This window comes from Bombyx mandarina, chromosome 03 (assembly GCF_030267445.1).
Source record: "Bombyx mandarina strain Sakado chromosome 03, ASM3026744v2".
Lineage (NCBI taxonomy): Eukaryota > Metazoa > Arthropoda > Insecta > Lepidoptera > Bombycidae > Bombyx > Bombyx mandarina.
The window spans coordinates 12510141-12535496 of NC_143210.1; the positions used below are offsets into that span (position 1 = coordinate 12510141).

The 25356-nt window shown below is 37.7% G+C and overlaps 2 protein-coding genes across 5 annotated transcripts in view; one reads left to right on the forward strand and one right to left on the reverse strand.

Annotated features, from left to right (window-relative positions):
- Positions 1–400: 400 nt before the first annotated feature.
- On the forward strand, positions 401–20489 carry LOC114242331 (solute carrier family 22 member 3). The gene is made up of 7 exons (XM_028173449.2): positions 401–785; positions 4835–5030; positions 5921–6021; positions 9426–9577; positions 10562–11188; positions 18712–18893; positions 20186–20489. The coding sequence occupies exons 1-7, from the start codon at positions 613–615 to the stop codon at positions 20357–20359; spliced, it is 1605 nt and encodes a 534-aa protein (XP_028029250.2). The 5' UTR covers positions 401–612; the 3' UTR covers positions 20360–20489.
- A 1505-nt stretch (positions 20490–21994) lies between these two features.
- GSTs2 (glutathione S-transferase sigma 2) overlaps positions 21995–25356 on the reverse strand; it is a 469518-nt gene continuing 466156 nt past the window's right edge. For all 4 annotated transcript variants that reach the window (XM_089738054.1, XM_089738047.1, XM_028173438.2 and 1 more), the window contains 2 exons: positions 24283–24425; positions 21995–23973 (listed from right to left, as the gene is read on the reverse strand). In XM_089738054.1, coding sequence (XP_089594180.1) covers positions 23803–23973; positions 24283–24425 — 314 coding nt within the window. In that variant the 3' untranslated portion in view covers positions 21995–23802. The remainder of the gene's footprint in view (positions 23974–24282; positions 24426–25356) is intronic.

Sequence of the window (25356 nt, forward strand, 5' to 3'; positions counted from 1 at the left end):
ATGTCTATGGGCTCCAGTAACCACTTAACACCAGGCCTGTGAGCTCGTCCACCCATGTAAGCAATAAATAAATAAAAAATAAAAAAGGACGTCAGTAACCCCAAAGGCAAAAGGAATTTTGTTTAAATAATCATAGATTGTTTCTACGTTGTTCTACCACTGACTGTTCTCATGCTGTAACTCCTTCCTAGATAATTGAATTATTTTTTATTAACAAAATTGTTCGATTCAAAAATTTATTATTAAACTAGTAAAGTGTATTTTCGCAATATCACACAAACTGTTTAACCAAGACAAACAGATAACAAACATTATAACTACAAACACATATCATTTTATATTTGTAGTCTCGACAACTGTTTGACAATTCAGCACTTTTAATTAGAAACATTTGAAGCAATTGAATCCTACTAGTTCATTTCAGTCTGTGAATTAGGCGTAACCGAACAGATACGTGTATGAATAAAAAATAATTATACGTACAAAGATAAACATGCGTGTGTGTAAATAAATATAGCTGAAAGTATAAAAATTTAAAGAAACAATAGTGAGATATAATCGTATCGATTTGTAACGTTAGTCTTAATTAAAACGGTACGTGTTTCTTTAAAAATGACCAGAGAATCCACTAAAAACGTGGAGAAGGGATCTTGTCAAGTTTCTGACATATTAGAAGTGTTCGGACGCTACCAAATATTTCAATATGTACTCATCTGTTTGCCCTCGGTTTTCGTTACGATGATCGATATTAATTACGTCTTCGTAGCCGGAGATTTGGAATACAGGTGAGTTCAATTTAAAAAAGTCAGTTTTCAGTTAAAAAAAATATAACTTGGCTTCAATCGACCTACATTTTTAATATATCGATTTATGATCGTTTCTAATGCAACTGCTGTTCACGGTAATAAACAAAAATACCTCATGGTAAGCTAAAAAATTTTCAGAACCTTCAATTAACAAGTACATACCCTTTTCGATTTAGATATTGAGTATAAAAACTATAGTTCATTTGATGAAACCTTAATAGTGTTTACAATGATACACACAGCTTTTTTACTGGTGGTAGGACGTCTTATGAGTCCGCACGGGTAGGTACCACCACTCCGCCTATTTCTGCCGTGAAGCAGTAATGCGTTTCGGTTTGAAGGGCGGGGCAGCCGCTGTAACTATACTGAGACCTTAGAATTATATCTCAAGGTGGTTGGCGGCATTTACATTGTAAATGTCTATGGGCTCCGGTAACCACTTAACACCAGGTGGGCGGTGAGCTCGTCGTCCCAACAGCTTCCAACTACAACCTATTGCTTCTTCGCGGCAGAGGAAGGCAGGGTGGTGGTACCTACCCGTGGAGGCTCGGAAGGCGTCCTACCATAAGTCAAAATTCTACCCAAAAGCAGTTATGCATGCTTAATCAATGTGAGACTAATGAAATTTTAAATTCATGTTTCGACGGCATTCACATTGTATTTATAGCCCCGGCAACCACTTAACACCAGATGAGCTGTGAGCTCGCTCACCCGTCAGCGCAATAAAAAAATGTTAACGAGCACTATTAAAAGACAAATAATAATTTAAAATAAACTTCAATCAAATTCTAAGCAAAATTATAACAAAAAACGAAAAAAACATAATGTGTGCATTCTATGAAAATGTTTTTATATAAAAAAGTACTTACTCATTGATACCATGTTTGCATTGATACGTAATATGATCTATTACTTATTGTCATGAATTATGTGCAAATTAATGTTGTTTTACAAAAAAAAAAAAAACAATTTGTCGATAATGATTGCTTTACCATTACGTGAGATTGCGATGCTCAATAGTATTTTAAAAGTCATATTATCGCTGTGAAAATATTACACTGAAATAAAATTCTTGGTCACACTGCGATTAATGATAATTCCCAATCAGCATATGTCTATGAAGTACATATTTAAATATGTAAAAAGCTTAAAGAGCTGTAAGCTTAAATCAAAGTTTTAAGTTTGATTCTGTAAGCGCTAATTTGAATCTCAGACTCAAAAGGACTATTTGAGATAATTTTGAGGTTAATTCGTTAATTATTTTTGGTCCTTTCACTATTTGTACACAGACTATAGTCTTTCAAAATACGCTAAATATTTGTGACGTGGACGACGGAATGCAAGACAAGACAAGAAATCGCTGCTATGATTGAAATATTTGAATTATTAGCATGAAACTATCGATTTACGATTAAGCCGAAGCGGACACCGGAAACCATAAAGAACCGATTTATGAACAGAATGAGGGCTGAATTAACACGTTGACTGCGTTATGCGAATTAAAAAGCCCCATGCGCGACTTTACCCTGGAGTGACAGTCAAAACTTTTCGCTCGGTTCGAGAGGCGACTAAGTCCACGTTCCCGCCGCTTGCGATGAAGGGTTCGGCGAGTAAGCTAACCCATAGACACAGCCCAATGAGTTTCTCGCCGTATCTTCTCAGTGGGTCGCGATTCCGGTCTGGTGGTAGATTATGCGAAGCACTGCTCTTGCTAGGGCTAGTGTTAGCAACGTCCTCAGGCTAAGAGGTTCACCTACACGTTAGGTAACGCTGGCATAGCCTCTCAAGGCTAACAGCTTAGGTAGAGAAAAAAAACTAAGGGAAATTGTTCTTTGCGTAGACCGACCCGATAAAGATGTACTTAAATATCAAACTACGACATATTAGCCTTTGAACAAGGTTTTTGCAGTATCTCCCTAACTTAGTATCAAACCACACGGAAATCAGTGTCTATACACTTATGCTAGGGTTGTTTAAGTTTTTTAAAAAAGAGCCCTCTTAAGGGTATGGGTATTATCAAAAACGGAATTTTGTGAGGACTACCAGATCTCATACGTACCTACTGTAAAAAATAAAAAATAAAATGCCTCGAAAATACCTGTCACAGTAAAAAAATTCCGTTATTTGCGACACCTAATACCGAATTATGATAATAACATTTGTATCCACATTAGATCCACGTAAGTAAATCAAACCTGCAAAATTATAATTTGCGTAATCACTGGTGGTGGTAGGACTTCTTGTGAGTACGCGCGGGTAGGTACCACCACCCTGCCTATTTCTGCCGTGAAGCAGTAATGCGTTCGGTTTGAAAGGTAGGGCAGCCGTTGTAACTATACTGAGACCTTAGAACTTATATCTCAAGGTGAGTGGCGCATTTACATTGTAGATGTCTATGGGCTTCAGTAACCATTTAATACCAGGTGGGCTGTGAGCTCGTCCAACCATCTAAACAATAAAATAAAAAATAAAAATGGCCACTCATTGCCATTTCAGCTTACTAATCCGCTGTGCTATGTCAATAACTTTGGTTCTTTGTCGGATCACCTCGTCCCGGATTCGATCCTTTAGAGAAACTCTAAGCATAGCCTTCTCCATAGCTCGCTGCGACTTTAAACTTGTGCTCCAGCCCAACCGTGGATGTCCACGTTTCGGCTGATAGGTAGGACGCAGTAATTAAAGACGTTCGTCTCTGTGTATAGTGTGTGAATAGACGACGAAAATACTTAATTACCAATTGGGTTTTCAAATGTTTTAACTAATAAAAATGGTTAAAAACGGTACGTACAATCGACAATTGGCTTAAGCGAATACGAAGGTCCCCCTGATCAATTGTCGTAAGCCAAAGTTCCACATGCAGCCCAATTTACGTTCTACTATATTGCTCGTTTAAAAAAAATACAAAGCGTATTTCAATCGCTTTCAGTAAACAAATGATTCGTTCTCTTGTTGCGTTTAAATACTGTAGAAGTAAAACATTAAATTCGAAACAATCAAAAATACACGTCGCTCAGTATTATTTACGTTTCCAAACCTTGTTTTGTAGATTCAAGAATTATAAACCTATAACAAAAACCAAGTATCATCCTGCTATATAATATATACCTATAATATACATATAACTATGCTTTGCAACGGGATCATATGGACGTTAATAACGCTATACCGTCCTATAGATAAACTTGTTGTTACCCCACGTTATGTGGGGTCGGCGCAGCCTTTTCTTTTAGCGTGCTGCATATGGAAACCCTTCTCGGGAATGCGCTCGTCGACTTGCGTCGACGGTAGCCAAAAAAGTCCCTTCGCAAAGTAGAGATGGGTTTTTCCAATTCTAAGCCAGGAACCGAATGTTCGCAACACAATGAACTGGTATTATAGGATCAGATTTTCCCGATAGCAACGATAGAGTGTTGTACAGGCTCCAATCTGAATCGTCCTGATTGTATACGTGTAATAATATAATCAGACAACCTTGAAAAATTCACTGTGGTGGGCGAGGTAGAAGGGAAAAGACCCGCCGGCCGGCCACCAAACCGTTGGTCAGATTAGAAAACTGCGCTCACTGGACTCTCTGTTGCGACCGCTCTGCGAGAAGCCGAAAACCGAAGGAAATGGAAGCTGATGGTACAAAGAGCCACGAAGGGCTTTCAGGGACACGACCTTCAGCAATGAAGTATGCGACTAAGACAGAGGTGGATATATTCGTAAGGCAAACTAGGCACGTGCCTAGGGGCGTGTAGTTACAAGGGGCGTGCGAGCTCAGAATGTTTAAATAAATAAAGAAAATAACTTATCGACGATTAAGAACTAAATGCCTGAACTAAATAATGTGCTGGTCTACTAAAGTTTAGGGTTTGATGTTATAACGTCATCGTAATTGCAAAAACAACTAGTTAAATTTTATAGTATTATGATGGCCATTTATGGCTGGTACAGGGGCGCCGATAAAGTGATTGTCTAGGGCGCTCTGGACCTATAATCCGCCACTGGACTAAAAAGAAGAATAATACAAATGCTAACCCTTACAGGTGCCGAGTGAACGAATGCGAAGACACCAACTCCACGTCAGCGTTTCCGACTTGGTGGCCGAATTCCACTCGGGACAGATGCATGAGGCCCGTACTTCAGCCCGGCATTACTTCTTGTACAAACGAGAGCTTCACTCCCCAATTGACGGAGTGCACAGATTGGATTTATGAGAGCAACAATACCATTGTTGCTGAGGTAAATTTGTGTTTTTTTTTCTATTTCGAACGATTTTAAATGCCGTCAAAAATACGTACAAACCGTGGATCGTCCAAGATTCCTGTAGATTCCCCTTTCTGTGATTCACAGTTTGAGTTTCGGACCCCCCTATGACCAATTCAAAGTCCATCTAAAAAGCTGGATAAAACAAACAAACATTTTTTATCCACCCGTAGTGTAGCGCAACAACAATTGACCCGGGTCCTGGGAGGCTAAAAAGTCGAGGCGTCACTATTTGTGACTACATTACGTGTAAAGCAACATAGACATATACGATTTCTTTCATACAACTTATGTTCAAATCTTATAACCGGAACACCTTTTTGTCTTGCCTCAAAAATAGTGTAGGTATACTAACGTTTTCATTATTATTATCCTTGATGTATGGCATTATCTCCCTTTTTTTGGGCATTGGTGGTTAAGGCGATTACAAAGTGTAAGACTTTGAAGATATAGCGAGGAGGCAAAGCTTTTTGTAGGAGTACAAATGTAGATTTTGACATTTCAATGGTGTCGATGTTGAGTTTATTTGAGACTGGTCATGTTGTAGAAAGCAAAAGTGATCTTTTTCGTTGCTTAGATGGTAGGACGAGCTCACAGCCCTGGTGTTAAGTGGTTACCGGAGCCCATAGACACCTTCAACGTCAATGCCGTCACCCACCTCGAGACATGAGTTCTTAGGTCTCAGTTTTTACAGTACAACGACTGCCCCATCCTTCAAACCGAAACGCATTACTGCTTCACGGCAGAGATAAGTAGGGTGCTGGTACCTACCCGTGCGGACTCAAAAGACGTCCTACCACCAGTGACATCTTAAAGTTCATTATTGTTATTAAAAAAAAAAAAAAAAATTACCATTATTGTTACAGTTAAACTTGGCATGTCAACCGTGGAAATCGAATCTGATTGGCACAATTCACTGTATCGGCATGCTCGTTTCGATGTTCGTCTGCGGCTGGCTGTGTGACAGGTCGGTTGATGTTGTTTAATACTAGCCACACGCCATCGCTTCGCTTCGGGAACTGTAATTTATCTATACTAATTATATTAATCTACAGTGGTTCTTACGGATGTTCCGTTATAACTACTGAACCGTTCATCCGATTGACTTGAAACTTGGTATCCATGTAGAAAATACATGTACTTAATGGATAGGCTAATATTTATATGAGTGTTGGACTCCGTACACCAGTTGCGGGGGCGTTAATGATGAGAATGTTTGTGGGGGTGAGAAATAAGAATGTTAATTTTAAATGCCCAGCGAAGCGGACAGGTACAGCTAGTCATTAGTAAAAATGAGACGACAGTTTATTTTTCCTACTTACTTGACAATTATCGTTCTAACTATTTTGCGTAATTCGCACTGTCTTTATAAATTATAGCCTATGTGTCATTCTGATGTGTCAGCTATATTATTGTAAAGTTTCATCAAAATCCATCCAGTAGTTTTTGCGTGAAAGAGTGACAAACATACATCCATACATTCTTACAAACTTTCGCGTTTATGATATTAGTAACATTAGGCCGTCAGCGCAAAAGTTGTTTAAACTTACAATAGTTGGTATGGAGATAATGAGGTTTGATTTTACTTTTACACTGCTTCATAGGCAAAAACAATACGCGCCAAAATAACGTTTACAAATCCATCTGTTATCTACGAGTGAGTGATATAATATGAAAGATTGTGGGTTAGATCACTTTTGCGCTGACGGCCACATACATGACACAAAAAAATTTTTTTTTATAGCTTCTATTGAAATACGTACTCAACAAATGTTCACGATTGACTTCCACGGTGAAGGAATAACACACTGTGTAATAAAAATTAAACCAGCAAAATTGTAATTTGCGTAATTACTGGTGGTAGGACCTCTTGTGAGTCCTCACATGTAGGTACCACCGCCCTGCCTATTTCTGCCGTGAAGCAGTAATGCGTTTCGGTGATATATGAACACATATTTGAAGCACATGTCGAAAAAAAAAAAACAAGATTGAGCTTTTTTTTATTGCTTAAATGGGTAGACGAGCTCACAGCCCACCTGATGTTAAGTGGTTACTGGAGCCCATAGACATCTACGACGTAAGTGTGCCACCCACCTTGAGATATAAGTTCTAAGGTCTCAGTATAGTTACAATGGCTACCCCACCCTTCAAACCGAAACGCATTACTGCTTCACGGCAGAAATAGGCACAGCGGTGGTACCTACATGTGAGGACTCACAAGAGGTCCTGCCACCAGTAATTACGCAAATTACAATTTTGCGGACTTAATTTTTATTACACAATGTTATTCCTTCACCGTGGAAGTCAATCGTGAACATTTGTTGAGTACGTATTTCAACAGAAGCTATAAAAAAAAAATTAGCAATAAAAAAAATGAAAAATAATAATTTGATGTTGACTTTAGTCCACTGACATGACAACGTGAAAGGCGCTCCTCGCCTTCAGACACGCAGTAAAAAGGTTTATAGTCCTATCACACCCAGAACGCACCATCATTTCTTGATATTGCTTAGCCTCTTTCCATACGTCGACCAATTCGAAGGAGAAAAACCTTTATCGCTTAACTAATTAATTAAAAATGATTAAATTCGCACAGTCGTCAGGCAAATTAATGAACCTACACATAGGCATATTTTGTCTGTTATTAATAACATTTTAATATTTTATGAAACACTAGATGTTGAGCTTTGCACGGTTTTTTTTTTATAAAACGCCATCTTGTTGTGTCTTTAAAGCAGTTAGTTGCTCTCAATTAAAAAAAATAGTATTATTATTCGCCAATAGATGTCGGGAAGATTCATAAAGTTGATTATCGATTAAGTTGATTATTGAAAACACGAATGAAACAACATTTTCCGAAAATAAATCGTAGCTAGATCGATTTATCGCCCCCGAAATCCCCTGTATACTAAATTTTATGAAAATCGTTAAAGCCGTTTGCGAGATTCAGATCATATACAGGTATATACAATAATTGCTCGTTTAAAGGTATAAATTAAGATGTCTCTCAAACAGAAATAAGCAAATGGAAAAACCAGTCTGTATAGTATTAGATCTGAATCTACCGTTACCATATTATCTTATATTTGTTTTGTTATTAACAAACTAAATAATGTGATTCTAATTATTGCAAAAGTCTTATGACTAGAAGATCCATGTAGCAAAATAAATGTGTGATGTAATTCACGTGTGTGTTACAATTATATTGTTTGCCATTTGGATCAAACTTTTTCATTATCTTTCAGAAGATGTACATATTTATATAACAGAATAACAGAAAAACGAATAGGTAAATTTTATATGTTTATCTTATGATATTTAACAAATCTAAATATCACTGTAGTTTAATGTTTATAATAATAGCATATAAATCATAGAACCAAAACGGATTAAGTAATGGGACACCAAAAGAAGACACACAAAAAAACTGACCATATTAATCCTACCTATACACTGCTGGTAGCCTAAGAGGCTATTCTACGCCCGGACTGGTAGGTGAGCTCACGTGCTCAACCTGAGAGAATTTGCTAACACTAACCCTAGCAAGAGCAGTGCTTCGCAGAGCCTACCACCGGATCGAAATCGCGAACCACTGAGAAAATTCGGCGGGAAACTCAGCGGGCTGTGTCTATGGGTTAGTTTGCTCAGCGAACTCTTCGTCATGATCGACGAAGAGCTTAAAAGCACCGAGAATGGATGCGGGGGATCCGACAGAACATAATAAAACCTTCCTTACTAGCACATTGCAATGGATATATGGAGATATAAGCCGAGAAAGGTTGACGTCAAGCAAACAAGCGGCCGGTCGTAAAACTCATACCAAATCCCTATTCATAATAAGGGTACCTACATTCTGCGCCACTCTCAAATATTCTTCTCACTCATTGAGCTCACGGCTCACCTGATATTAAGTGGTCGCCAGATCCAATAGACGTTAACAACGTAAATGCCTTCACCCACCCAGAGACATGAGTTCTAAGTTTCAGTTTTCACAGCACCGCAGCTGCCCCACCCTTCAAACAACTGCTTCTCGGCAGAAATAGGCACGGTGGTGGTATCTACCGGTGCGGACTCACAAGAGGTCCTACCACCAATAACTACGCAAATTATAATTTATCGGGTTTGATTTTTATTACACGACGTTATTCCTTCACCGTGGAAGTCGAATCGTGAACATTTAGTGGAAGTGGAATCGTGAACATTTATTAAGTACGTATTTCATTAGAAAAATTGGTACCCGCCTGCGGGATTCGAACACCAGTGCATCGCGCTAAATACGAATGCACCAGATGTCTTATCCTTTAGGCCACGGCAACTTCAAAACTCCACTCAACTCTATGTCTTATATTTTAATAATTTTGTGTATTGTAGGTACGGCCGGAAGCCAACCCTGGTCGTATGTGTGGTGGGAAGCTGCATCGGACAGCTGAAGAAATTCGCCACCACATGGGACCTGTACATCGTCATAGAGTTCCTCGAAGCGTGTTTGTCCGGTGGAAGCTACACTCCTGCTATGGTCCTATGTGAGTATCCGGCTGGATTCTCAAAAAAAAATAACGTTTGGTAGTATTTTTGATTGAGCAATGGGGTTAATTAAAGCTAAGCATACATCGCGGCAGCAATGCCTTACCACTACTAATAAAAAGGTATTCGCGGAAATTGCTACTACCTGGAGCCACTGCAGTCATCCACAGTGCGTTTCCAGAGGTCTTTTTTGCCACGTACTATCCGGCTTTGGAATGAGCTCCCCTCCATGGTGTTTCCCGAGCGCTATGACTTGTTCTTCTTCAAACGAGGCTTGTGCAAAGTACTTAATGGTAGACAGTGGCTTGGCTCTGCCCCTGGCGTTACTCAAGTCCATGGGCGACGGTAACCACTCACCATCAGGTGGCCGTATGCTGGCTTACTTACAAAGGCAATAAAAAAAGTATTTCGCTGAAGATTTAAAACTCAATTTAATTATTACAACAATTAAAGGTAGAGTTCACTATCACAATCCCTACTCTTGAGTTGTCAGGTCTGCTTCCTTTGCTCGCCCACCTGTCGTGGTGAAACTGAAAAGACCTCCGGGTCACCATTAATCCTTCAATCATAAAAAAACATTCTCTTTCTACATAGGCACATATTTATGATTATTGGTAGGTATCATTAATCCTTCAATCATAAAAAAATCATTCCGTTTCTACATAGACACATACTTATGACTATTGGTAGACACCGGTAATCCTTCAATCATAAAAAAAACATTCCGTTTCTACATAGGCACATACTTATGATTATTGTTAGACACCGGTAATCCTTCAATCATAAAAAAATCATTCCGTTTCTACATAGGCACATACTTATGACTATTGGTAGGCACCATTAATCCTTCAATCATAAAAAAAACATTCCGTTTCTACATAGGCACATACTTATGATTATTGGTAGACACCGGTAATCCTTCAATCATAAAAAAAACATTCCGTTTTTTTATACTTAAGTATAATTATTGTTGTTTATTACAGTGCTAGAGATATGTGGTAGGAAGCATAGGATCCTGTCGGGCGTTCTCTTTGCCTACTTCATCTACCTCGGGGAGTCGCTGTTCGCTTGCATCGCCATGTTCGCGCCTTACTGGAAGACGATCGTTACGATCATATACAGTCCCTTGGTTCTCTTCGTGTTCTACTTCTTCCTGGTCCACGAGAGCCCGCGGTGGTTAATCGTGAAAGGGAGAACCGAGCAAGCGAAAGCCGCCCTCCGCAGAATAGCCGAAGCGAACAAGCTGGATTTGAACCACGAGGAGTTTGATGAACTGAATGAGGCGCAACTGAAACAGAAGTTCAATATAACAGACGTCGAGGTCAAGGAGAGGTTGACTGCTGTCTTCATGTCGAAAGAGATCCTCAAGAGGCTGCTAGTTTCGACCGTGTGTAGATTCACGGCTAGCTTCGTATACTACGGGCTAATGATCAACTCCGTGTTGCTGCCCGGGGACAAGTACACGAACTTTCTGCTGGCGACGATCATGTCGTTTCCTGGGGAGCTGATCTCGTTGTATCTGATGAACAAGATCGGAAGGAAGCTGCCGCTCATGGTCGGGTACGTGATGAGCGGCGTGCTGTGCATTGCTTCAGGATATGTGCCGGACTGTAAGTACACGACATTACACTGACAATTCACAATTATGATTGTTTTAAGATTGTTTTATCGACATTTTTAATAGAAGCAGTGCAATGTACGAACGGAAGCTATGTAGGTTTTACATATGTGTATATATAAAAAAAAAACAAAGCTGGTTACTGCGTTAACGCTTCAGTTTATCAAGCGATTTTTTTTTATCGCTATAAAAAATCTTTATTGATGTCAAAATATTCTTTTTCAAGACGTCAGTATAGGGTTGCCACCTTTTTTTTGTATATAATGTACATTGATAGGGAAAAAGTACATAGTATTTAAATAAAGTACAATTTATTATTTATTATTATGATGTTTTTATTAAATTAATATGTTTTATTATAATTGAACAAATTAAACAAGAAATTGTGACAATTAATGACAGTGACATTGTTGACATTTGAGGTTAAGTTGCATTCAGTATGTGGTATTAACATAGACCTATATAGTAGGGACACGACATATTGTTCTATACGTACAATTGCTTATATAAATAGCACCCATTTTGAAGGCACATACATAAACATATATCTATCTCGTTCTTACTCAGCACGTTAACTCGCAGGAAAACAATATAACAGTATTTCAGTGCGTACATAAAATGAAACATGAATATACGTAAATGTCTCCGTCTCCGTCTAATGAGGCCGAAAATCCGCCATGTTTAGCGCGCCAAATGTCATTGTCACGTCAGTTCGGCCGTCTGTTTTGGGTTGTACATTATTTATTGACTTTGATATCGATTTAATATGATTGCTTATATAAAATTTCTAATTTTATCATGCTTAAAACATACAAAAATAATAATTAAAACATATTTTATAAGATCTCAAGAAAGTCGTCGGAACTATTTAAATAAAATAGTTTTATAACACTATTGTCAACTCGTTAAATATTTAATAATTAAGTGATTTTAGAGAGGAAGTCACAAGGAATGACGTTTGTAATTTTATTAACGAATAAATGTTCTGTAGGTGTTTTTTTTATCAGGCGGTCCCTTGATAAGCTTAAAATTTGAATCACTCTCAAGTGAGAGTGATTCAAATGGTGCGGCGTACCTTCCTTGAAGTGCGCTGCGGTAGTGTGTTACGGACTTTAGAGTCAGCAAAACAATTAAAATAGATTGTAATAGTCTAAGAAAAACACGTACTCAAAATACGATAACATTCAGCATGCTAGAAATGGGCAGATGGCACTGTACTACGCCATATCTTTATGTTTTGTGGCAAACGACAACTTTATAAAATCAGTGTAGCAAATTTTAAAAATCGTCATATCGTTTACTTGGCAAATTTGAAGCACGAACTCGTCTTAGATTTCACATAATATCTAAATCACATCATCTTTGCACATAACAATATACTTACTTCCTATTAAAGTATAAATTCTACAAATACATTCACTCAACAATATTTAAAATAAAATGAGCCAAGAACGCTTATCGATAAAACCTACTAACATTAAAATCTTCTGGGCAGCACTAAAACCGCCATGTTTTGTGGCCAGATGACGTCACAGTGGCACGAATTTTTTGTTGACGTTTCATATCCATAGGTTTCCTACTTCAGTGGGTATTAATTGTTAAAAAAACGAGTGCTTCGGTGATGTGGCGTCGGCGAGTGGCGACGTCGATTGAATAATCGATCGATCGAATCGATACATAAATCGATTGAACAATCGATGTATGTATTTCATTTAACGAAAAAATACATATGACTAAACTTTTCAAAATCCTAAAGATAGCAAATCATGCCAAAAAAAGTATTTTCGTGTACATTATTTTTCATAATAATAATATGGAGTATAGAGTACAATTACCTGAAATAACGTACAATACTTTAATATAAAGTACGGTTGGCAACCGTTTTACATTACATTACTGACGTATGTAATGTAATACGAAATATTACTTAAATGTGCATTATTAAAAATAACTCAAAAACTACTCACTGGTCAGTTCTGGATGAAAATTTAGTTAGACCACTACAAGAAGCACAATCTTTCAGAGAAAATAGAACCTACAAAATTGGTTCAACTCTAAAAAAAAACACCTATAAACAGTCGAATTGAGAACCTCCTTTTATTGAACTCTGCTTACAACAATAAAGAAAATTTGAATCTTAATGAATCTAGCTCTTGAGGCGTCAGTGGCTATGTTCGAATTTCGAAAATAGGGCGTAAACAAATTTTCTCCAATATTCACATTTGTTACATGTAAAATATTATATGTTGTGTTTTACACTCCTTGTTTATATTGTTAACTATGTTAAATCCTCCACTAAGTCGTGCGTGAATAAAACGGTTGCCAACCGTACTTTATATTAAAGTATTGTACGTTATTTCAGGTTATTGTACTCTATACTCCATAATATTATGAAAAATAATGTACACGAAAATACTTTTTTTGGCATGATTTGCCATCTTTAGGATTTTGAAAAGTTTAGTCATATGTATTTTTTCGTTAAACGAAATACATAAATAGATTGTTCAATCGATTTATGTATCGATTCGATCGATCGACTATTCAATCGATGTCGCCACTCGCCGACGCCACATCACCGAAGCACTCGTTTTTTTAACAATTAATACCCATAGACCTATATAGTAGGGACACGACATATTGTTCTATACGTACAATTGCTTATATAAATAGCACCCATTTTGAAGGCACACACATAAACATATATCTATCTCGTTCTTACTCAGCACTTTAACTCGCAGGAAAACAATATAACAGTATTTCAGTGCATACATAAAATGAAACATGAATATACGTAAATGTCTAATGAGGCCAAAAATCCGCCATGTTGAGCGCACCAAATGTCATTGTCACGTCAGTTCGGCCGTCTGTTTTGGGCTGTACATTATTTATTGACTTTGATATCGATTTAATATGATTGCTTATATAAAATTTTATATCTTATCATGCTTAAAACATACAAAAATAATAATTAAAACGTATTTTATAGGATCTCAAGAAAGTCGATGCCCCAAAACTATTATCTATATATATTTAAATTCATTATGGAGCCCTCATCCGAAAAATCGGACACCATTTTTCGGTCAGAATCTATTGATCATGACACTAACCATAAATACCTCTTTAAAATATGTCATCAAAACATATTTAGACATTCTGTTTAGATAAATAAATGTTCCGTAGGTGTTTTTTTTTTCACGCGGTCCCTTGATAAGTTTAAAATTTGAATCACTCTCAAGTGAAAGTGATTCAAATGGTGCGGCGCACCTTCCTTGAGGTGCGCTGCGGTAGTGTGTTACGGACTTTAGAGTCAGCAAACAATTAAAATAGATTATAATAGTCTAAGAAAAACACGTACTCAAAATACGATAACATTTAGCATGCTAGAAATGGGCAGATGGCACTGTACTACGCCATATCTTTATGTTTTGGGACAAACGACAACTTTATAAAATCAATGTAGCAACTTTTAAAAATCATCATATCGTTTACTTGGCAAATTCGAAGGACGAACTTGTCTTAGATTTCACACATCTAAATCGTATCATATTTGCAAATAACAATATACCTACTTACTTCCCATTAAAGTATAAATTCTACAAATAAATAATACTCAACAATATTTAAATTAAAATGAGCCAAGAACGTTTATCGATAAAACCTGATAACATTGAAATCTTTTATAGAGCACTAAAACAGCCATGTTTTGTGGTCAGATGACGTCACAGTGGCACGAATTTTTTGTTGACGTTTCATTTTCATAGGTTTCCTACTTCAGTGAATTTGTATAGCTTGCTAACGATTACGTATGTCGTAATTGTCTTATTGTACTGAATGTTTGGGTGTCATAAATTAGAGACCTTTTGTTATTACCAAGTAAACCCTATACAAGCTTAAGTACTTAAGATTTTTTTTTAAATGTACAAATAAAATTAAAGATTTTCATTTTTAGTTACAACTTATAACTAGTCAGGTCATAAGTATTGTCACACAGTAAAAACTTTTCTTTTAGAATGCTGGCCACAAAAAAGTTTATTGAATTCGAATTTCGAATTGTTCATGAAAATAAAAATGTATACTTTTAGAATTTTACTCATTTTTAAATATGGAGTGGACGCTTAAAGAAGACCGTGTTGCAGTTATTGCGTTGCATCGTTGCGGTTACGCGCCAATTCAAATTTTTAACATACTGAAAAATTTGAATATAACCAAAAGATTCGTTTATCGTACCATCAAACGATACAATGAAGACTCTAGTGTAGATGACAGGTCAAGAAGTGGTCGCCCTCAGTCTGTTAGGACTCCAGCAGTGATAAAAGCTGTGAAGGCGCGAATTCAAAGAAATCCCAAACGTAAGCAGAAACTGTTGGCCCTTCAGATGGGGTTAAGCAGAACCACGGTGAAAAGGGTGTTAAATGAAGACTTAGGGCTTCGGGCATATCGAAGAAAAACAGGACATCGTTTGAATGCTCGTCTAATGGACCTGAGACTGAAGAGATGCCGCGCTTTGTTGAAGCGGTACGCGGGTAAAAAAATATCGGGAAATTATTTTTTCGGATGAAAAAATTTTTACCGTAGAAGAGAGCTACAACAAACAAAATGATAAAGTGTACGCACACAGTAATGAAGAAGCGAGCAACCGTATTCCGCGTGTCCAACGAGGTCATTTTCCATCCTCGCTCATGGTATGGTTGGGAGTTTCTTATTGGGGCTTAACAGAGGTACATTTTTGTGAGAAAGGTGTGTGACGAACCTTGTGGAACCTGTTTCTCATACCATGTTCAATAACAGGCACTGGGTATTCCAACAAGATTCGGCGCCAGCTCATAGCGCGAAGAGCACACAAGACTGGCTGGCGGCGCGTGAAATCGACTTCATCCGGCACGAAGACTGGCCCTCCTCCAGTCCAGATTTGAATCCGTTAGATTACAAGATATGGCAACACTTGGAGGAAAAGGCGTGCTCAAAGCCTCATCCCAATTTGGAGTCACTCAAGACATCCTTGATTAAGGCAGCCGCCGATATTGACATGGACCTCGTTCGTGCTGCGATAGACGACTGGCCGCGCAGATTGAAGGCCTGTATTCAAAATCACGGAGGTCATTTTGAACAAACTTTAGTGTCATAAGAATCTATGTTTTGTTAAGTTCATTTTGGTATATGAATGGTTACATAATGAATAAACTTGTTTCAATTATTTTACATTAAACATGTGACAGAATTTATGACCTGACTAGGTAAATAGTAAGTACATAATTGCGACTTTTTTTTGACACCCGAACATAATATACAGTACAGTACAGTACTTAAAACAGAACACAACGGACAACGGACCTCTAAATATGAAACTACCTTTATATAATAATATGTTCTGATGATAAGAACGCCATGTTTAGTGTTAAGTGACATGTTAAATTTTGCCGGGTATTAGGTACTCTTACAGTACGCGGTCGTGCTATATTACGCGTATTGCATGGCACACAGTACTTACACATGTCTAAACTCTTCTATCATTGTACCAATAGGTATTGTAATAATTTATCTTCGTTCGTGATACTGCAACTACTGGAAATACTGGAATAGCTAGTAAACTTTGTAAATAAGATTCCTGAAGATACTAGGCTGCACTAAAAGTATCGGGAATGGAATATTTCCACTGTTCCTGTCATATTAAAATCTTTTTAATTGAAAACTCCTTGGTTTTAAAAATCGAATACCATTTATTTATTTAAAAAAAGATTCTCGGTCTTGTCACGAGGTTTTGTCAAACTTGTTTAGTCGTTGAGAAAATGGAATTGACTCGAGAAAATTCAAGAGCGATGATTTATTATGACTTTCGAATTGGTTTAACACAAAAATAGTGTGTTGACCGGATGATTTCTGCATTTGGTGATGAAGCCCCATCCAAAACCACAATTTATCGCTGGTTTGCTGAGTTTCAACGTGGACGTGTCAAGCTCAGTGATGATCCCCGTCAAGATCGTCCAAAAACTGCAGTCACCCAAGAAAACGTAGATGCTGTGCGTAAGCTGATTGAGGAAGATCGACATGTGACATACCGCGAAATTCACGCAACTTTATACATTGGCATGAGTCAAATACAAATAATCTTGCATGAACAATTAGGTGTAAAAAAGTTGTTTTCCCGATGGATACCGCATTCGCTCTGTGAAGAGCAAAAAGCGGCTCGCGTTACTTGGTGCGTCAGAACTCTCGAAAGATTCCACGCAGGATCCTCAAATGCTGTATACAACATTGTATCAGGTGACGAATCCTGGATATACGCGTACGAACCCGAAACAAAAAACCAGTTACGAGTTTGGGTGTTCGAAAATGAGTTAAAGCCAACAAAAATTGTTCTCGGAGTGTTGCAAAAAAAATGGTGGCCACGTTTGTCTCCAAAACCGGCCATGTTACGACTATTCCTCTTGAGGGACAAAGAACGGTTAATGCAGAATGGTATGCTAGCATTTGTTTGCTACAGGTCGTTTCTGAACTCCGTAAAGAGAACTGCAACCGCCGCATCATCCTCCATCACGATAATGCGAGTTCTCACACCGCGTACTGAACAAAAGAGTTTTTAGAGCAAGAAAACATAGAATTATTAGACCATCCGCCGTACAGCCCCGACCTAAGCCCTAATGATTTCTATACTTTCCCTAAAATAAAGAATAAATTGCGTGGACAGAAATTTTCATCACCTGAAGAAGCTGTGGACGCCTACAAAACGGCCATTTTGGAGACCCCAACTTCCGAATGGAATGGTTGCTTCAATGATTGGTTCCATCGTATGGAAAAATGTGTCAAATTTCGCGGAGAATACTTCGAAAAGCAATAAATACATTTTTAAATAGTAATGTTGTGTCACTTCGTTAATTCCCGAAATTTTCAGTGCCGCCCTCGTACTGAGTATGAATCTATTTTTACTAACAATTTTTTGAGACTTCAAAAACAAAATTAGGCAATCCACTCAGAATACAGTATTCTGAGGCAATCCAGACACTTAGTAACAGAAATCGACACAATTACTTCTGTGCGTCACGCAAGACTCCGGTGACGTACGCCATGTAGTAGTCAACGTGTTAACTATAGTTATTATACTATGACAATTGACAATAAATAAGATAAAATCAACATACATCAACATATATCAATACCGATAGATAAAGAATTTGTTTCCCTACCTATTCGTAAAGGGCTATTTCAGCCTCGCGCAGACGGATAGGTGAGCTCACGGGCTCAACCTGAGAGAATTTGCTAACACTAGACCTAGCATTCTTGCTAGGGCAGTACTTCGCAGAATCTACCACTGGATCGAGATCGCGACCCACTGATAAGATAAATAATAATAAATATATTTTTCCAATGATTACAAAATTGAATTGGAATATGTATCTAAAAAGGCAACACTAAATTGCAGCTCAGCTAATTTTTTAGTCTTAACAATTTTACTATCTTGCCTCGCATTTGTGTTAACCATAAGTAAAGAGATTTAATATAACTTTTTTATTATTTCAGCGATGACTTGGGCGAAAATCTTTCTATTTCTATTTGGAAAAATGGTGATAGCCGCCTGTTACACGGGAGCTATCACGTACACGATGGAGTTGTTCCCGACCAGCGCACGTGGATCCCTACTCGGACTAGGCTCTTTCGCGTCCAGAGTCGGAGGAATGCTGGCCCCTTTAACACCAATGTTGGTAGGTACTACATTTATGAAATGTTCGGTGATTCTCTTACATCTTAATTTCAAGTTCACTATTTAGTTGTCATTATATTAATTACGCAAGAAAATAAATGCATTTGAAATGTGGTGCTGGAGACGAATGCTCCGAATTCCGTGGACGGCCAAGAGGACAAATAAATCTATCCTGGATCAGCTTCGCATCCGAGTCAGGCTCTCAACAATCTGTTACCAGAGGATCCTCAGCTACTTCGGTCATATTGCCCGCCGACAGTCAGATAACTTGGACAAAGTGATTGTGACGGGCAAAGTAGAAGGAAAGAGACCCCGCGGCCGATTACCTAGCCGTTGGTGTGATCAAGTAACCGCTCTAACTGGGTTGCCAGTCGCAACCGCCATTCGAGCAGCTGAGGACCGGACGAGATGGAAACAGCTCACGAGACAGGCAACGGTCAAGTTTCAGGGACACGACCTTCAGCAATGAAGAAAGCGACGAAGAAGAAGAAGATATTATTTACTAGTTACTAATACCGTCTTTACCATAAGGGCACACGGGGTCCGTGCCCAGGGCCCCCATTCTCAGGGGGCCCCGAAAGACCGACAATTTACCTCACACGTTTATTCTCAAAACATTTTTGTCGGGCACATTACACTTTTTTCACAAATCAGTAATCAGAAGGTATTTACAAGGCATATGCTATAATAATAATAATAATGTTTTTATTGCAAGTAACCATGACTCATATAACTTGTTAATAAGACTTAGACCTATGTTAGTAGTTATATTTACATCACAATGAATTACTGTCGTAACATCCCATGGGAGATGGCGCCACAGCGACCCATGTATACACAGTCCAGCCTGCTTGCGATCATGCTCAGGATACTGTTGGAGCTGGCCCTCACTCTGCTTACCAGAGATGCACACCTCTTACGCATGGTAGCGTAAAAACAATCTATGTGCTATGCTATGCCTATAATAGAAGATTTTGCTCAACAGAAATCCCGAAAGAAACCGTTATCGAAATCGTAACCAAAAAACCAGCAGCATTCTAATATCATTAATGACATATTATATCATACTGTATTTAATTACCTACAATAAATGGTCATACTCAGTAAAAAAATGTTATTATAATTCGCTTTTTTTACTTTCCAAAAGGGCCTCAAATTCTTGTGTGCCCAAGGGCCCCATCCTAGCTTAAGACGTCCCTGCTAGCAACCCGCCCTCGCTTCTAAGCATACATAGGGACAGAGAAAGCGACTTTGTTTTATACTATGTAGTGAAGTATAGATATTTCATTACAGAGCACAGTATCGCCGACTTTACCTTCAATCTGCTTCGGTTGTTCGGCGGTGCTCTCCGGGGTATTGCTGACGCTGACGCCGGAGACCAAGGAACTCCCTCTCATGGACACCGTACAGCAAGTCGAGGACAGCATCAGGAAGGCTAAAGAGATAGAGAGATCACAGCGTACATGAGTACGTAGTCTGATGATGATGATTTCATCAGCCCCACAGACAAATCGTCGAGGCTTCTTTTTAAAATATAAGCTCTATGTTGGTTTTTTTTTTTAATTTTGTATAATTATAATTTATTTTTTTAACTTTATTTCATTTTTATTACTACCTACCTATTGTTGAAAAAATACAGACTCAATCTTATTCTTTGACCGACCGAGCGAAAATTCGTCTAATTTCTTATGCACAGTCAATTGGTAAATAAAATGATGAAGTTCTCTTAAGTGCTCTGAATTAGATGAGGTCACCTCAAATTAAGCGGTACACGGAGCCAATAGATATCAATCTCCCCTCACCTACCTTTGTGAAACTGAAAAGCCCTCCGGGCCTCAAGTAATCACTCAATCACAAAAAAAAGATATCAACAACGCAAAATGCCGCCACCCACCTTGAGACAATCGTGTAATCAAAATCAAACCCGCAAAATCATAATTTGCGTAATTACTGGTGGTAAGGACCTCTTGCGAGTCCGCACGGGTAGGTACCACCACCCCGCCTATTTGTGCCGTGAAGCAGTAATGCGTTTCGGCTTGAAGGGCGGGGCAGCCGTTGTAACTATACTGAGAACTTAGAGCTTATATCTCAAGATCCCGTGGCGCATTTACGTTGCAGATGTCTATGGGCTCCAGTAACAACTTAACATCAGGTGGGCTGTGAGCTCGTCTACTTATCTAAGCAATAAAAAAAGGCAAAAGTTCAGTCTCAGCTTTACAGTACCACGGCTAACATACAATCAGTATTCAGAGCTGCTGTTATCCGTGAGCAATAGTAACTGCATACCATAAGCTGCTATTCGTTTCTCGTCTTATCTAGTCAACAAAATAGTTATAACCAATCTTTAACGGCCGTCTGGTGTAGTGGTAAGTGACATGGTCACTATACAAGGGGGTCGCGGGTTCGAATCCCGCCAAGGGAAGATATTTGTATGATAAATATAAATGTATTTTCCAGGGTTATGGATGTATATTAAATATATGTATGTGTATAATAAAAAACTTACATTTATTTCCGTTATCTGGTGCCTGTAACACAAGTTCTTTACGAACTTATCACGGGACCAGTTAACGTGGCGTGATTGTTAGTAAATATTTATTTATTTATTTATTTATTCACTGAAGCGTAACTTTGTAACGGTGGTAAGTCGTCGTGGCCTAAACGATAAGATGTCCGGTGCATTCGTATCGAGCGATGCACCGGTGTTCGAATCTCAGGCGGGTACCAATTTTTCTAATGAAATGCGTACTTAACAAATGTTCACGGTTGGCTTTCACGGTGAAGGAATAGTAACATCGTGTAATAAAAATGAAACCTGCAATATTTGCGTAATTTAAGTTGGATGGCGCATTTACGTTGTAAATGTCGATGGGCCCAGTAACCACTTAACACCAGATAAACTGTGAGCTCGTCCACCCATCTAAGCAATAAAAAACTAAAAAATATTTTTGGTGCTTTAATTCTGTCGTAAATACATATTTATCATAATTATACTAGTCAATTTTAGGTGCTCTTAATAATGTGTGGAACTATCAACAGAAGTGTGTCACATATACATAAGCTCAGCTAACAACAAATATTTTGTTTAAATAAAAAACTCCCTTTTATTTATAAATTTATTTACTTAGTACATCATATTGTAATGAAAAAACTTAATCTATGTTAATACTTTGTGGATATAAAAATCTGTGTTGTCTGTAGCACTAGTAAGCCTTCAGAGTAAATAAGAAAAAAAAAGGGTCTAACTTATACAGTTTTAAAAGAAAAATGCTTCTAATAACCACTTTCATGTATCTCTCCACAATAATAAAGAAGCAAACAATTTGCATCTATAAATATACATTCCTTTTAAATATAAAGTGAATATGTTACGTAGTGCAATATATGAATCTTAAACCATTACTCTTAAACTAATTTATATTCAAACACATTCCGTAAAACGGGGTGAATAGGGGCAAATCCCACAATTTTTGAGGTAGTTATTGATGAATATAATGCTATATCAGGATCAAATTGATTGAGTCTTAGGCGTATCTTTGTTATCCAATTTAAAATTGTGCAATTAGTATTCCAGTTTAAGCAAAAATACCTAGGCGATATCCCTATTCACAGATATTGGGGTTAATGGGGACGAATTTAGTATTAATAGAGAAATTTGCTAGGGCTGGCACTTACTTGGTTTTAGTTAATTCATTAATTTATTTATTTAGTTGCACCAACAAAGTCATCATCAATACAAAACATTGAAAAACTGACAAAAGTACATGGCAGATGTCATCTCAATTATAGGTGAAATCGACAGCGCATTGACAATAAAAAATATATATATAAATAAATGACGCTTTAAAAAAGTCTCAATATAATTCACACCAAGTAAGTTATCAGTGAATCTTTTTATTTTTCTGCTAATTCGATCTAAATATCCCTTTATTATACGTAAGTCATAAGAATCAAGTGGATATCTCCACTCTGAACAAATATTAATATATTGTATTATGTATTTCTCTGCTTCTTCACTTAGGCATTTTTGTCCACCTTGAGATTTCATTGTTCTTGTTACATGTCTGTGCATAACCGACTTACTTATATTAAATTGCTAAGCTATTTCAACTAAAGACTAATTCCCAATTTCATAGGCTTCTATTGCTGTTTTTAATATTAAGGGATCATATCTCTTATAAGGCTTTGCACTCTTTGATACGTATACGCGAGGCATATCTAAAAATAGAAATCTGTACGTCACTGACAATATAAATATTTGCCAAGCAATAAAATAAGACTGCATTAATAATTAAATGAAAGTCCTAGACAAAAACATCATGAATAAACCAGATTCTTACCTACACATTTAAAAAAGATTGTTTTAACTACACAGACAACCCTACTATAGACCTACCCTGTACCTATTCATACTTAAATCGTCCCAATTTAACTTATTCTCATCCCACCAATTGACCTCTCTTTCGTGTTTATTTATACCTGAGACGTCCCGGGACGTCCCATAATAACCGGGACTTACCTTTAATATATATGGTGGCCCAAATACTTAATAACGTTTATAAATCACAGTTGTCTTCTATTATTATCAAATCAATAAAAAGAGCAAGTTTCTAGCACTAAAATGATTACCACCACAAGAAGTTAATTTGAAATGCGACATTTTGAAAAGTAGCATCTAATGTCATGCATATTCAGAGTTGCTTTGTGAACTTTCAAACATTCTACTATTACACTACAAAAAATGAAAGATTTTGTAACGAATATAAAATGAATATTGACCGTCGAAACATTTCCTGGTTTCATCCCGATTCACCTCTCATTCCTATTCACCCCGTTTTTAGGTACTCCGGTTGTTTTTTTTTACTTTGTTGACAAAGGAACCAATCTAGTGTTTGAAGGGAAATAGATTTTTAAAGTTCTGTGCTCGGTGCCGCGTCGACGTAGGCCTTGACCTTGGGGATGGCCAGGACCGCCTCGATGGGCTTCCTGAAGGCCGGGTACTTCTGCTCCAGATCCGGCTTCTGCAGCATCGCCTTCAGGTAGTCGTACATGCCGGCGTACACAAAGTCGCCCCAGGTCAACTGAAAAATCAGTAAATTAAATGAATATTTGGCTTGAAGGGTGGGGCAGCCGTTGTAACTATATTGAGACCTTACAACTTATATCTCAAGGTGTGTGGCGCATTTACGTTGTAAATGTCTATGGGCTCCAGTTACCACTTAACACCAGGTGGGCTGTGAGCTAGTCCACCCATCTAAGCAATAGAAATGAAAAAAAAGTGTCAAGTGTTGATGGCTTGATGCACTACCCCACATCATAGCTCTGTTTAATTGAGAATATGATCCCGGGTCGGGGTATCGATACCTCGACCGTCGAGGGTGTGCCCTTACCTTGCCAAGCGCGATATGACCGTTGTTCTTCGTCAGTATCTCATTGAGTTTCTCGAAAAAGAACGGGTATTTAGTCTCCTCCAGTTCCGCCTTCTTCTTAGCTTTGACGGCCTCGTCTTTCTCGTAGTGGACCGATGCGGCACCTGAAGTAGAAGACCATAAGATGTTCAATGGCCGCAGGCATTATGTCGTCTTCTCGCATTAAAACTGTATAATCTCAAAACTTACTAAATTTTACAGGAGACTGTTTTAAAGGTTTTTTTAACATGTGATATTTTTAATATTAATCATCTTTGCAACATTTATTTTTTAGTTTTTACCAGTTACATGATCTGTTTTTTAAAGTAAGATAAAATTATTTATTACTTTTGTTAATAGTAGTCAAAATATAGGTAAAATAAATTTAAAAAAACTAAAACTAAACTACGCTCTTTTGACAGTATTTATGAGAAAAATACTGGTGATACCAAATGATTCCACATATTAACTAAATTTGGAATATTTTTGGAAATTGTACACTTTTAATGCAAAATGACGATGTGTCAAGACTATTTTTGATTATAGATATTACTAACGACCCGCCCTGGATTCGCTTCGGGTACTAAAATTTATTGAATTTTCTTTTATACAAATCTGATCTTTGCAGCACGCGTTCTGTCAATGTCAAAATTATATGTCAAACGCCATAAGATTGCAAAATTTAATACGATCTTTAAGTTTTCTTAAATTTTCAAATTTTACGCGGAATTTTCTTTAATTTTTCTATCATAAGAACTTTTTTTTTTTTATTGCTTAGATGGGTGGACGAGCTCACAGCCCACCTGGTGTTAAGTGGTTACTGGAGCCCATAGACATCTACAATCTAAATGCGCCACCCACCTTGAGATATAAGTTCTAAGGTCTCAAGTATAGTTACAACGGCTGCCCCACCCTTCAAACCGAAACGCATTACTGCTTCACGGCAGAAATAGGCGGGGTGGTGGTACCTACCCGTGCGGACTCACAAGGAGGTCCTACCACCAGTGATTACGAAAATTATAATTGTGCGGGTTTTATTTTTATTACACGATGTTA